A 14,523-nucleotide genomic window follows, 5' to 3' on the forward strand; every position below is an offset into this window, starting at 1 on the left:
AAAAAAATTAAAAAAAAGAAAAATGTAAGTTTTAAATTAAAAATAAATATGTTATAGTTTGAATTCAATTAAAAGTTTTAATATTTAATATTATCAATTAAAACTTTTAATTGAATTCAAACTATAATATATTTGTTACCAGTAAAATAATTTTTAATGCGATTTCTGCAGGTCCAAAGTAATTACCACCAAGCAACAATATGCACTAATGGTTGAGCTGTTACAGCAAAAACTTGAAATGGCGCAGGGTTTTACCAAGTGCCCTAAAGAAGAAGTGGCAGCTTTTTGGAACAATATGGCGGAAGAACTCAATAGTGTTGGTCCGCCTATCAAGGATATTTCCAGCTGGAAGAAGGTAATATAATAAAGTTGTAGATTTTAGTGTTGTAACAGGATAATTTAAAGCTTGTTTTTTTTTATTTTGTATTAGGTATGGCTTGACTGGAAGGCCTATATAAAAAGGAAATTAGTTGAAAATAAAAAGGAGCAGTCAGCTACTGGTGGCGGCAGAAATAGGCAGCACCATTTCCATGAATTGGAGGAAGCGGTGATCACACTAACGGCATTGCAAACAAGCACAAGTGGTATTGAGAATACAGTGAGCATCGGCTTACCTATTGTAGCCGACGTGGGCTATGAGACAGAGGCTGACGTATCAATGCCATCAGTGACCTGCAGTCCAGCACTGCCTAGACGTACTACTAGGCCACCGGAAACATCTACAGCCGATTTAATTAAAGAGAAATTTAATATTCAAAAAGAATTTCAAGAAAAGATTATTGATAAGTTGGACGATCTCTCTTTACGTATGCGACGAGTAGGCAGAGCATTGGAAATGCAAAATGATTTAAAAAAAGCGGAAGTGGAAGAAATTAGAGGGCACAACATAGCTATGGAGAATTTGAAAGCTGCTAAAAATTCCATTAAACAGAAAATGTTAGAGGTAGAGGAGAAAAAATTGCAAGCCATGACAAAAAATAATTAAATTAATTAAATAAATACCTACTTAGTTGAAACTATAAATATTTTGTGTTAATATTTATTTAGGATATTATACTCGGGTAAGTGTTGCACATATAGCTTCTCTGATTTGTGAAGCTGCATCATTATAAGTTGATGAAAGAATTTCATTACTTTCTGTGAAAATATTTGGTTCCGAATTATTTTCTAAACTTTCATCATTCACGCGATAGTGAATGCAAACGTTGTGTAACACTGCCGCAACATTAACGATTTGAGGTGCCTTCCATGGCTCGTAGTGAAGCTCACGAGCACCCAGAAGGCATCTAAATCGATTTTTAAAAACTCCTATTGTTCTTTCAACGATATTTCTCGCTTTTGCATGTATTTTATTATATTTCTCTTCTGGGCTTCCTGAGGGAGGGGTACGGAATGGTGTCATTAACCATGGTTCTAAGGCATATCCAGCATCTCCTGTACAAATATACAATTTTGGGAATTTTTGTAATATATATGTTTGTATGTATAATACCCAAAAGCCAACTGTTTCGTTCACCATCGAGGTACTTTTTCTCATGAAAATAACGAGCATTGCTGACATTCCATATGTGGGAGTCGTGATTGCTGCCAGGAAACTGAGCATTCACATAGCGTATTTTCATTTTATTGTCACATATCTGCAAAACATTGATTAAGACGTTTGAAATGCGAATTTGTCACCAAACTTACAATCATGGCATTGATACTAAAGTATCCTTTGCGGTTATAATAGAGAAACTTATCTTTAGTTGGAGCAACGATTTTAATATGTGTCCCGTCTACACATAAAATTGCGCCTGGAAATCCGTATTTCTGATAAAAATCCTTTTTCGCTTCACTTTTTTCAACGTTACTTAACTCGAGGTTTATCCACTGAGGGCACAAATGGGACTGAAGCAATCCCAATACCTCTTTTAAGATGCAACAAAATGTTGACTGAACCATTGGAATATCAAAGTCTTTACCCACTCCATGCCGATAGCCTCCTTCAGCTAAAAACCGTATAACCGAAGACAATCGATGAAGTAAAGATATAGATGACGATCTTGAAGAACTTGCATTCCTCTCTAGAACATCGAGGACATACGTAAAGGCCGCCTTATTTAACCGATAGTTTTTAATAAACCTGTTTTAGAAAAATAATTTTAATAAAATTTAACAATGAATTTTTGTGGACTTTTGAACTGTACATTGTTTCGTCCACATCGAAAGGGTTGCTCTTGTCCCTCAGTGATTTTCGGTGAATTTTTAGATCTCGCCGACTTCTCTCACGTTCTTCCTCAAGCAACATAAATAAAAACGTTAGCGAATACATATTTTGTTCGTAAAATCAATTTGAATACAAATTATTAATCAAAATTTAAATTTTTTCTTCTACACAGCTGATTTCGAAATGTCAAAATTCAAAGTTAAGTCTGGCAACAAAAGTTTCGAATTCACATGGATTCAATGATAGCAAATTATGCGTATTCGTAGCGGACATTCGTATTCGTAGCTTCGCTACGATGGATTGCGTGATAGGGCTGAATGTCTTGGGGCTTGCTAATCGAAGCAATTGATACCCTGATTGAACGGGGGGTTAATTCCTTTCTCATTCTTGAGAAAATGCAAATGACGACGTTTACGCTTTTTTCGATAGATGTGACGCAAAATATTTCGGAGAACGCATAAAATTTAAAGCCGGTTTGAGGGAGTGGCGAAAAAAAAAGGTAAGATGATTCTTTAATTTTTAAATTGTCAATTCAGTTTATAGAGCGGTATGCACAACACAAGTAATCGCTCAAGAAAAAACTTTAATTTTGCTCTAAAAGCCAAATTTGAAGTAATTTTAATTTGAAAGTTAGTGTGTGGATTTTCTTTATAAAATGCCCTTCAAACTGCATCTTGCATGAGCAGGTTTGCCCCAGGAAGTTTTTCTTGAGGGGGTCAAATTTGGCTTTTAGAGCAAAACTAAAATTTTTTCTTGAGCGATTTCTTACGATCTGCGCTCATATACCTACAGACATATCGTCGCTCGCTTGCCAATAGCACGAATGTGCCAAAATAATAGTTTTCTGGAAGCACGTTTAAAATTTGACTGTTTTCGAAATTCAATACATTTTTCTACATATTGTTTTTTGCTTGCAAATTGCAGTAGCTTTCTGTTACTTTTGCTTACTTTTGCTTTCTGTTACATTTCACTTTAGATTCTAAAATATTACATATAGACCAATCAATGCCTAATTCAGTGGTTTGATTAGCTCAAAACTGAAAAAAGGGCACATTCGTTTTTCTAGCAAGCGAGCGACGATATGTATATCAAGGGCTGAGTGGAAGATCGCACTATATCAAAAGAAAGTGTACATTCTAAAATTGCAATTTTTCGCTATTTTTTATGAAAGCAACCGCAACAGTTTAATGCAAATTTTGTTAATTAAATTTAATAACTTTGTAGAAAATTCAGGAAAATTGGACGAATTTTCATCAAATTTTTCTCAATTTTTGCCAAAATTTTTTGGATTTTTTCCGAGTATGTAACTTTGTAGTTCTATAAATTTCAGTACTACCTCATTTTTGCCAATTTTTTATATCATCTATAACATGAAAAAAGGCAGAGAGCGGCTAGGAAAAAAATCAGTTAGTACTTACTTTTATACTAAAATTTAAAGAACTACACACTCAGTCATTCACTCGCAAACTCACTGATTTATAGTAGTATAAGTAAGAAGCAAGATAATCTACTCATTTCTGTTTTTAAGGGTATTCCATTTATTTGTGACCAGGAGACACAGACTGCAAACACCGAAGTCTTAGATTGGCTGAAAAAAATATCCAGTGATTTGTCTTCCGTCAAATCGCCTCAAACGAAGAATTTCAATCTACGCGAGCTTTTAAAAACGTCAGTAAAGGGACAACTTGCTTTAAGTTATCCAGAAAGGCATGGCTACTTGGGCAGTAGAAACCAAAAAAATTTAACACATTGCTCGTTGACAACTATATTGGTTTAGGACGCAAAATGCAATACTCAGATATGAGGGAATGGGCGAATGAAATTGTTGCGGTATTCCCTAAAGAAAAAAAGGTAATTGCACGAATTCCATTACAACTACTAAAAACTTACAAAAATTTTTTGTGACTCTTATATAATGTATATTATGTATTATATATAATATTGGGAATTTTACTTTTTGAAAAGAAAAATGGGAAAAAAGAATCCGAGTGGTAAATTGTTCTCGCGTTGGGCTAATGTCATAAAGTTGGAAAACAAAGCCAATTCTGTTACTCAGGAAGCTCATGAAGATGTTTTTGACGGTATGCAATACTTTTTACTCCTACTTTATAAAATAATTTGTTGTTTTAACAATATTTAATTTAACTTCTTGCACTGCAGATAACGTTTTGGGAAAACGTGTTGGTTGGCACATAACTGCACACCTTGGGAAAAAGTTAAAAAGTTTTGGGAAGATACATGCACGTTTAGAAATAAATGTAAGGGATCTCTGTCGGATTGCTAGCAGTAATCCTTCCTATCTTAAAAGCGGAAGTTAAAGACCAAGCCAGCCGAGAGTTACTACTTTCGAAACTCCTTTACAAAGATTTATCAAATGGTAAGAAAACATGCAAGCTATACATACAATATTAAAATATTAATATATTGAATTAATTTATAATTTCAGATTCTAAATATTGCATTGTGTTGTTACTGCTCCATGCGGTTCTTCAACCACAGCGCTAGAGTAAAACCCACAAACCAACGATTGGTGACGCTTAATCAGAGTTTATAAGACTAGCACCAAATGATATATTACCAAAGATTTCGTCCAAAATTGAGCAATACGCGATTAAAAAACAGCAATTGCAGCCTCACATCATTGCAGTAGGTGAGGACTATACAAGTATATCAGCATTCTTTATATTTTGCGACGGACTTAAGTGGACTTTAACGAAATGCGTCGACTGTATTATTAAGTTAAGTTATGTAATCCAAATTGAATATTCTCATAACAGCAAGCAAGTTTGGGTATTTTTAGAACAATACTTTTTTGGGCTTAAAGGTGGCTGTAAACGGTGAGAGTAATTCTTATGAGAATATATAATTTGCCTCATCCTCATCGTGTACACAGCGTTGAGAACGCATTCTCATTCTCAACATAGAGCCTTATCACACGAAGCAACTTTTGTTGCGGCAACTCTTGGTTTATAGGCGAGGGGGCGACGAGGAGAGGGGAATCGCGCCGAGTTTCCAGTGTTCAGCAACTCGCTTTGTGTTCTTATTCGTAGCAGTTCGCTGCGACGTTTTTCGGCATTCGTCTTCTTTCTTTCGTAGTACATAGTTGCATTTGCGTATATTTTTTTGAAATTAATATTTTGAATATATTTAAAAAATTTAATTTCATCTTTTGGTAAGTAATTTGCAAATATGTATACAAATATTCATAATATAATATAAATATTTTAGAAAATGGAGTATGAGGAAAAAATAGAATTAATTAAAGATATTGTGAAATGTATGGAGGAAGCCATACTTATTGATTCAGACGATAGTAAAAAGGGTGATATATCTTTGTTTTAATAAATAAAATGTATTTCTTAATTGACAGAGCTAATTAATATATGTGATAGAGTGGCCCAAATACCTATAAGGAAAAAGAAACGACAATGGGTTAAAGTAAAGAGTAGACAATGGGTTAAAGTAAAGTGAAAGGGAATGAGAAAAAAACTCGAGCAGAGTTGCGCAACACAAGTTGCTCGTGTGAAGGTAATGGGCGACAGCAAAAGAGAATCGCCCGAGAATTAGCAACTAAAGTTGCTTCATGTAATCGCAAACATAGACGCATTCTCATTCTCAATGAGACCAATTACGTCGGTCGTGTAAATAGAGTGAGTGAGAATATGCAAACACTCTCACGACTCGATTTTATTCTCATTTGCAGCAAGTGAGAATATTTTTTCTCACCGCGTTTGATATTTTTTGATATTTCATTTGTATTTCTTCATTATTGATGTGATAATAGCGTGTGCAATGGATTCATCAAAAAAGAAAGTAAAATTATGTGATATTGGTGTGAATATTATTATAGAAATTTTTTTATTTTCTTTGTCTAGTTTGTATTCATCATTGCTTTTGTATATATTTTGTTTATAGAAATGGAGTGATGAAAAATACATCAAATTGTTCGAATTTCATGAAGAAAATCCTATGCTGTGGAAAAAACGTGATGCTTAGTATACGGATATAAATGCAAAATCACGTTTATATGAAGAGATGTTGGTGAATAAAGATTTTGTGTCCGTCTCATGCAAAAATTGTGTAAAACACATACAGCCGATACTATGGTTGTAATTTTTTGTGGTGAAAAGTTCATTGTTGTTCTCAAACATCTGAATCTAGCTGACGCTATACCAAAAGCATTTTCAATAATGCGTCTAGCACGTGATAATCGATAGTTAAATATTCTTTCTGGCATGGTCAAATTTCTTTTTGAATACGGTTTCATAATGTGCTTCTGTAATGGAAACGCATCATCAGCAACAATAACAAACAGAATTTCTTTTTCTCTATTCAATAATGGGCGATTTGGTGGAGTATTCAACTGATTGTTTTGCAACTTTTCGTAAAATTTACATTCATTAAAAACACCACCATCTGAACCAGAACCTTTAGCGCCAATATTAACATAGGTGAAAACAATAATTAGCATCAGCTAATGCCATCAAAACAATACTGCAATGACCCTTGTAATTATAATATTCACTTCCGCTTCTGTCAGGTTTTATTATATTTATATGCTTTCCATCCAAACCAACCATACAATTCATAAAATTCCACTTCTCTCAAAAGCCATCAGCAATTTTATACCATTCTTCCACATATTTTTATTTATTATTTCCAGGGTGATGATAAGACTGAAACAGTTGCAGAAAGTGAAACATTTACAGACGCTGATACACACTATTCTTCCACTTCTGTTTCATCAGCTGAAAAACCAACAACATCTTTTTTAAATAAAAGAAAGCAGAAACACTTCAAAGAGAACAAATATATCAACGTTTTTTGGAGGAGCTAAATAAAAAGATAAATATGGTGAAGGATTGGCATCTATATTGAGGCGAATTGGTAAACAAGACGAAGCTTATGCTGAAGAATTGGAATTGAAGTGGCACGCTGAAGGTATTGAAAGTTTATAATGTTTGTCTACCAGACTTGCCTCCCAAGAAAGAGAATGAGTATTAGTTTTTTCATTCATTCAATTTAATTTTAGTTTTAAGAATACCAAAGTGTTCACCCAAAGGCAAATGTATTAAATAAATTTATGTTTTTATATTTACCTTCAAATAATCTTTTTTTAGTATGTTGTAAATAGCTTCACACACGTCAGTGATTATTTTACCAATCGTACACGGCGCAATTTTAAACACAATAGACAAGTTGTTGAAACTATCGCCTATTTAAAAAAAACACATTCAACTCAGGTAAAATTGTTGATTAATTTCCTAGAAATAATTACCTGATGCCAAATAGAATAGAGTGACAGCTAGACGATTACGACTACTAATTGCTTTCCTCATATTTGTGCACTTTTTTCGTATCAAAGGTTCAATCTTTTGATGAATTTCTTCAAATTCAACAAAAGTGATTCTTACAAATTTTTTGTAAAATTCATCACCTTCTGCTTCCAATTTCTTTATTAAATTTTCGTACACATTTTCACGGTCACGATCTAAATAAATTTCGCGACTCCAAATTCTTGTTTTTTTCCTATTTTCCTCCTCTTTTATTTCGTTTAGATATTTATTGAAACTTAAAAAACCCAAAAGCAATTTACGTCTTTTCGACATGTTCACTTGGCACACAAAACCACAGAGCTCGACAATATCACTCTTCTACAATAAGCATTGCCATATGAATTCTCATGAGCTTTATCATCATCATGTAACTACATGTGAGAATGGGCGACAATACTCTCACTCAAATGACTCTCATTCTCCGTCTTTTCGTTCTCAGAGAGAGTGAGAATAGCTATTCGTGTATATAGGCCAGTGGTCGGCATGAGAGGATCTGTCACTGTGTTGGTGAGCACGAAAAAAAAGTAGCCCAGTGAGAAATTGGAATTAAATTTAAGCAAATTTTATAAATATTTATTAGTATAATGAAAATTATCAAAATGTCTTTTAAGGATATTATTCCCTATTATCTTTAAAAGACTTTGGAACATAAAAGGCATTGCATGGCACCAAAGGCATTTAGAGTCATAAAATATTTCTCGCAGGGCATATTTGGTTTTGCGCTATAGTCTTACGTGATGTTAATTCGTTGCTGGCTCGACAACGACTGAACGACAGAGCGTAAGCGTACGTGTGAAGTTAGTTTGCACAATTGTGCTAAGAAATGCCGACCACTGAAATATACGTCCGTACATACGCATGTACATACAAATCCACGTATTAGGGTGTACCTAAATACAAAACAAACGGACATCAAATATTTGAATAGTAATTAACAATTTCAATATATATTCAAAATAAATTATAGTAAATAAAAATAATATTATTTCATTAATTAAAAAAAAAAATTCAAAAAACAAATGGTTAATAACGATACAAATTAAAATACACCTGCAAGAGCTACACGCTCAAAACAGGTTGTTAAATTCATTTCACAAAGTGACAGTTTAATAAGATACGGCACTAGATTTTCTTCTTCATCGATTCAAGACTACTCTGAATTGGTATTAGAAATCAAATTTATAAATCTCAACATTTTTGGACACGACTCCAAGTGGCTCATGACGCCGTAGTAGAATCTGACGAAAGTGCTTAGAATAGTACGAAGAAACAAAAGCTATAATCTCCGATCAACCAAAGCTAATAAAAGTAATTGCACCTACTCCACATCCGAGAGGAGAGTTGCCACAAATGTAACAATATCAAGAGGCAAGATCAGACATCCACCTCGAGGTGCCCGCATGTGACACAGAAACCTTTTACGGAGGCTATGAAGAATGGCCGTCTTTCCGGGATAAGTTCATGGCCGTGTACATAAATCATCCTATATTATCACAAGCGCAAAAATTGTATTACCTCCGATACAAAACTAAAGGTCAAGCAGGCTCAGATAAAACAGTTCGCTCTTAATGACGACAATTTCAATTTGGCTTGGGAAGCTCTAAAACCGAGATATGAAAACGAGATAATACTGGTCGATAAACGAGTAACGACACTAATTCCTAACTAACTTCCCAAAAATAAAGAAAGAAACAAGTGTAGAATTCATCAAACTAGAATCCACTGTTTCAAATTGTTTGTCTATTCTATCGACACCAAATATTCCAACAGACAATTGGGACCTTATTCTGGTAAACATATGTACCTCAGCATTACCAGAACATTCATTACTTTTATGGGAGCAATCGCTCTCATCAAGAAGAAGATGCCCAACGTGGCAACAAATGAAAGATTTTCTGACAAGTTAGAAGCAATCAAACTTTAAACAAAACTTTTTACAAAACACAATCGTTCACATCCGAACAGAAAAAACATACATACGTAATGCGAACTAAGTAAGAGAGGGAATAAACTTATATCTTGCTAGAGGTTTAAAAACTGAAATATTAATAAAAGGAACAACTTCGTCAGGTCAAAAAGACTCTGTATAAACTGCTTGTCTCACTCACACAATCATAATAATTGTAATAGCAAATTTAACTGCTTATATTTTCACAAAAGACATAATTCTATGCTTCATTACAGCAGACATCACATCTCACCCGAAAGAAGCGCTTATACACAAAGAAGCACGGGTTTAATCGCAAAAGCAAATCCCGAAACCCAAAATTCGAAAAATTGCCGAGAGACACCATGTTGCTCAAAGGCACAAAAAGCTCAAACGCTGCACAGCCAAACACAAAGTGGGCTAGTTACAGAACTAGTTACCACCATACCAATTCAAGTTGAGAAAATATCAAATCAATGCCTTAATTCACAATTAAGGAAATTTCAAGAGATAGGGAAACTTCCCCGAAGGATGGAGTCATGTGTAGAAGTTCACGCAAGTGAGGAAAGTCTCTGATCGCCATTCACTTGGGAGTGGCCAGAAACGATTCTTTTACATATGACTCAAGCAGCTCACAACTTCCGGTCTTTGACCAAGTATCCTTTGGGTAGCCTAAGGACATCCGTTTGAAGGCGAGCTAAAGTGAGAAGGCGAAACATCTCCTACATAAGGTTATGCGCTGGGTTTGGGACCCGCCACGTAAAAAAACACTCGAACGAAAAACCAACAACAGCCTCGGATAAGAGACCCCCCTTTTGATGACGACCATGGCAAACGAAATAAGGACTTCGATATTAGGGCATGCACCTGGAATGTCGGGACCCTTAATTATGAAGGTGCCGCTGCCCAGCTGGTTGATGTCCTCGTGAAAATAAAGGCTGACATCGCCGCCATCCAAGAAATGCGATGGACGGGACAAGGACAGAGACGAGTAGGTCCTTGTGGCGTTTACTACAGTGGCCATATAAAGGAGCGCAAGTTTAGTGTGGGATTCGTGGTGGAAGAGAGACTCCGTCGCCGAGTACTATCATTCACACCGGTTGGCTAGATGAGTTAGCGCTTCCCCCCTCAACACACGTCCTTGGATGATAATACACCACACCAACTCGATCCACACACACATGAAGACACCACACACGAATACAACACACAAGACAACATCATACAGTTATGCAGTTATACAGCGTATTCACCATTCAGCAGCCCTTAAAAGGATCAGCAGTAACGAGCAACGGCGGTCCGTAGCAAGCAAGTGCTTACAACAACGTGGGTTTTCTTTTCGCAAAAACTAAATATATTCAAGTGATTTTATACTAAAACAAAATAAAAAAAGATTCAATGATTTTTCGAAAAAATACATGCAAAGTGATTGTTGCTAAAATACATGCAAAGTGAGTTCTTACTAAAATACATTCAAAGTGGCCCTTTTACAAACTAAGTTCAAAGTTTTTTACAAAGTAAATTCAAGTGGGTTTTACTGAAGTAATCTAAAGTGTTTAGGTAAGAGAAAAATGAATTTTGAATTGAAACAAATCAAACAAGTGTCGTGGAAGCCGAATAAGTAAGTAAACATACGGTCCTTCGAGCCATAGTGACAGGCACTATGGATTTAAAAAAAAAAGAAAATTGTGCGGTCAAATAACCACAAGCAAAAAATATATATACATACATATATATATATTAATATATACGTTCATATATGTATGTGGTACCTAAAAAAGTGCTGAGAAGTGGTGAAATAAAAATATACATATGTGCACACAAACAAAATCAATAAAATAAGGCAGTGCTAAATATAATCACAAACAAAAAAAAAAAAAAGGTGAAAAAAAATAAAAAAAAGAAAGCGGTGTAAAACAGAAGCAACTATAAAAAAGAGAACGGACGCGAAATAAATACAAAGCTAAATAATATATAGTGGACGCGAATCACAACAAAATATACATACATAAGTAACTGAAAAGAGCGGGCGCGAACTAACCAAAAAACAAAATAACAACAACCACACAAAATCAGCACCGCCATAGCAAGGATTGGGAAGAAGAGCCGAAGCAAAAGTTGCGAGCATTTAGCAACATTGTCCCCAAAAACCCCCTGGAGGAAATTAAAGAGAGTCGTATCGATTCCTTTCAATTGTTCTTTTTCTATTTATGCATGTATGTACATATATTTAATAAATTAATTTTTGTGGTTTTTATAAATGATCCGTTAAGAAAAAAAAAATCTGTTGCCAAACTGTTTTTAGTATTCGGTTTATTTCCCGGTAAAAACCGAAATACCGCTAGAAACAAAACAGTTTGGTTATATCTTCTTCTTCTTAATTGGCGTAGACAGCGCTTACGCGACTATAGCCGAGTTAACAACAGCGCACCAGTCGTTTCTTCTTTTCGCTACGTGGCGCCAATTGGATATTCCAAGCGAAGCCAGGTCCTTCTCCACTTGGTCCTTCCAACGGAGTGCAGGTCTTCCTCTTCCTCTGCTTCCCCCGGCGGGTACTGCGTCGAATACTTTCAGAGCTGGAGTGTTTTCGCCCATCCGGACAACATGACCTAGCCAGCGTAGCCGCTGTCTTTTAATGCACTGAACTATGTCAATGTCGTCGTATATCTCATAGAGCTCATCGTTCCATCGAATGCGATATTCGCCTTGGCCAACGCGCAAAGAACCATAAATATTTCGCAGAACTTTTCTCTCGAAAACTCGCAACGTCGACTCATCCGTTGTTGACATCGTCCAAGCCTCTGCACCATATAGCAGGACGGGAATTATGAGTGACTAATAGAGTTTGATTTTTGTTTATCGAGAGAGGACTGTGCTTCTCAATTGCCTGCTCAGTCCGAAGTAACACCTGTTGGCAAGAGTTATTCTGCGTTGGATTTCTAGGCTGACATTGTTGGTGGTGTTTACGCTGGTTCCAAGATAGACGAAATTATCTACAACTTCAAAGTTATGACTGTCAACAGTGACGTGAGTGCCAAGTCGCGAGCGCGACGACTGTTTGTTTGATGACAGGAGATATTTCGTCTTGCCCTCGTTCACTGCCAGACCCATTTCTTTTGCTTCCTTTTCCAGCCTGGAGAAAGCAGAACTAACGACGCGGGTGTTGAGGCCGATGATATTAATATCATCGGCATACGCCAGCAGCTGTATACTCTTATAGAAGATGGTACCTTCTCTATTTAGTTCTGCGGCTCAAACTATTTTCTCCAAAAGCAGGGTGAATCACCTTGCCTGAAACCTCGCTTGGTATCGGATGGCTCGGAGAGGTCCTTCCCGATCTTGACGGAGTTTTTCGTGTTGCTCAACGTCAGTTTGCACAGCCGTATTAGTTCTGCGGTGATACCAAATTAAGACATCGCGGCATAAAGGCAGCTCCTTTTCGTGCTGTCGAAAGCAGCTTTGAAATCGACGAAGAGGTGGTGTGTGTCGATTCTCCTTTCACGGGTCTTTTCCAAGATTTGGCGCATGGTGAATATCTGGTCGGTTGTTGATTTTCCAGGTCTGAAGCCACACTGATAAGGTCCAATCAGTTTGTTGACGGTGGGCTTTAATCTTTCACACAATACGCTCGATAGAACCTTATATGCGATGTTGAGGAGGCTAATCCCACGGTAGTTGGCGCAGATTGTGGGGTCTCCTTTTTTATGGATTGGGCATAGCACACTTAAATACCAATCGTTGGGCATGCTTTCGTTCAACCATATTTTACAAAGAAGCTGATGCATGCTCCTTATCAGTTCTTCGCCGCCGTGATTGAATAGCTCGGCCGGTAATCCGTCGGCCCCTGCCGCTTTGGTGTTCTTCAGGCGGGCAATTGCTATTCGAACTTCTTCATGTTCGGGTAATGGAACGTCTGCCCCATTGTCGTCGATTGGGGAATCGGGTTCTCCTTCTCCTGGTGTTGTGCGTTCACTGCCATTCAGCAGGCTGGAGAAGTGTTCCCTCCATAATTTAAGTATGCTCTGGGCATCAGTGAATAGATCACTTTTGGGGGTTCTACAAGAGTATGCTCCGGTCTTGAAACCTTCTGTAAGCCGCCGCATTTTTTCGAGCATTACCCCTGTCGGCCAGCTTATCAAGCTCTTCGTACTCACGCATTTCGGCCTCTTTCTTCTTCTGTCTGCAAATGCGTCTCGCTTCCCTCTTAAAAACTTGGTATCTATCCCATCCCGCACGTGTAGTGGTCGATCGTAACGTTGCGAGGTTGGCAGCCCGCTGCGACACGGCACTCCTCGTCGTACCAGCTGTTCTTTTGCACTTTCCGAAAACCAATGGTTTCGGTTGCAGCTGTACGTAAGGAGTTTGAAATGCGGTCCCACAGTTCTCTTATACCGAGTTATTGACGAGTGCTCTCAGAGAGCAGGAGTGCAAGCCGAGTAGAAAATCGTTCAACTGTCTGTTGTGACTGCAGCTTCTCGACGTCAAACCTTCCTTGTGTTTTGTGGCGTGCGTTTTTTGCTGCACAGAGGCGAGTGCGAATCTTAGCTGCAACAAGATAGTGGTCCGAGTCGATGTTAGGACCTCGGAGCACACGCACATCTAAACCACTGGAGACGTGTCTTCCGTCTATCACAACATGATCGATCTGGTTGGTAGTTTTTCGATCCGGAGACAGCCAGGTAGCTCGATGAATCTTCTTATGCTGGAATCTAGTACTACAGATAACCATATTTCGGGCCCCGGCGAAGTCAATCAGCCTCAACCCATTTGGCGATGTTTCATCGTGGAGGCTGAATTTACCGACCGTAGTGCCAAAGATACCTTCTTTGCCCACCCTGGCGTTAAGGTCGCCAAGCACGATTTTTGATATCGTGGCGGGGGCAACCTTCAATATCGATCATTTTACGAGAAAACTCGATTTTCGAGTTGAATCGGAATCGAGTTTACCATCCCTACTGGCAGCCATCGCGTGCACATATAATAACCTCCGCACAATAACCACCACAAAAAAAGTGATTTTTTTTCCATGTAATTTATATGGAAAACCGAAA

General features: G+C 37.1%; 1 protein-coding gene and 1 long non-coding RNA gene across 2 annotated transcripts; one reads left to right on the forward strand and one right to left on the reverse strand.

Moving 5' to 3' along the window:
* Positions 1-978: 978 nt before the first annotated feature.
* LOC126765547 (putative nuclease HARBI1) lies at positions 979-1,973 on the reverse strand. The gene is made up of 4 exons (XM_050483160.1): positions 1,965-1,973; positions 1,690-1,872; positions 1,493-1,637; positions 979-1,434 (listed from the first exon to the last, which is right to left on the reverse strand). The coding sequence occupies exons 1-4, from the start codon at positions 1,971-1,973 to the stop codon at positions 1,052-1,054; spliced, it is 720 nt and encodes a 239-aa protein (XP_050339117.1). The 3' UTR covers positions 979-1,051.
* Positions 1,974-4,194: 2,221 nt separating this feature from the next.
* Positions 4,195-7,400, forward strand: LOC126765504 (uncharacterized). Its single transcript, XR_007668473.1, has 4 exons — positions 4,195-4,290; positions 4,370-4,586; positions 4,656-4,859; positions 6,873-7,400. It is a non-coding gene; the product is annotated as an uncharacterized LOC126765504 (long non-coding RNA).
* Positions 7,401-14,523: the final 7,123 nt, after the last annotated feature.

The sequence above is a fragment of the Bactrocera neohumeralis genome, unplaced genomic scaffold, assembly GCF_024586455.1.
Source record: "Bactrocera neohumeralis isolate Rockhampton unplaced genomic scaffold, APGP_CSIRO_Bneo_wtdbg2-racon-allhic-juicebox.fasta_v2 cluster10, whole genome shotgun sequence".
NCBI lineage: Eukaryota > Metazoa > Arthropoda > Insecta > Diptera > Tephritidae > Bactrocera > Bactrocera neohumeralis.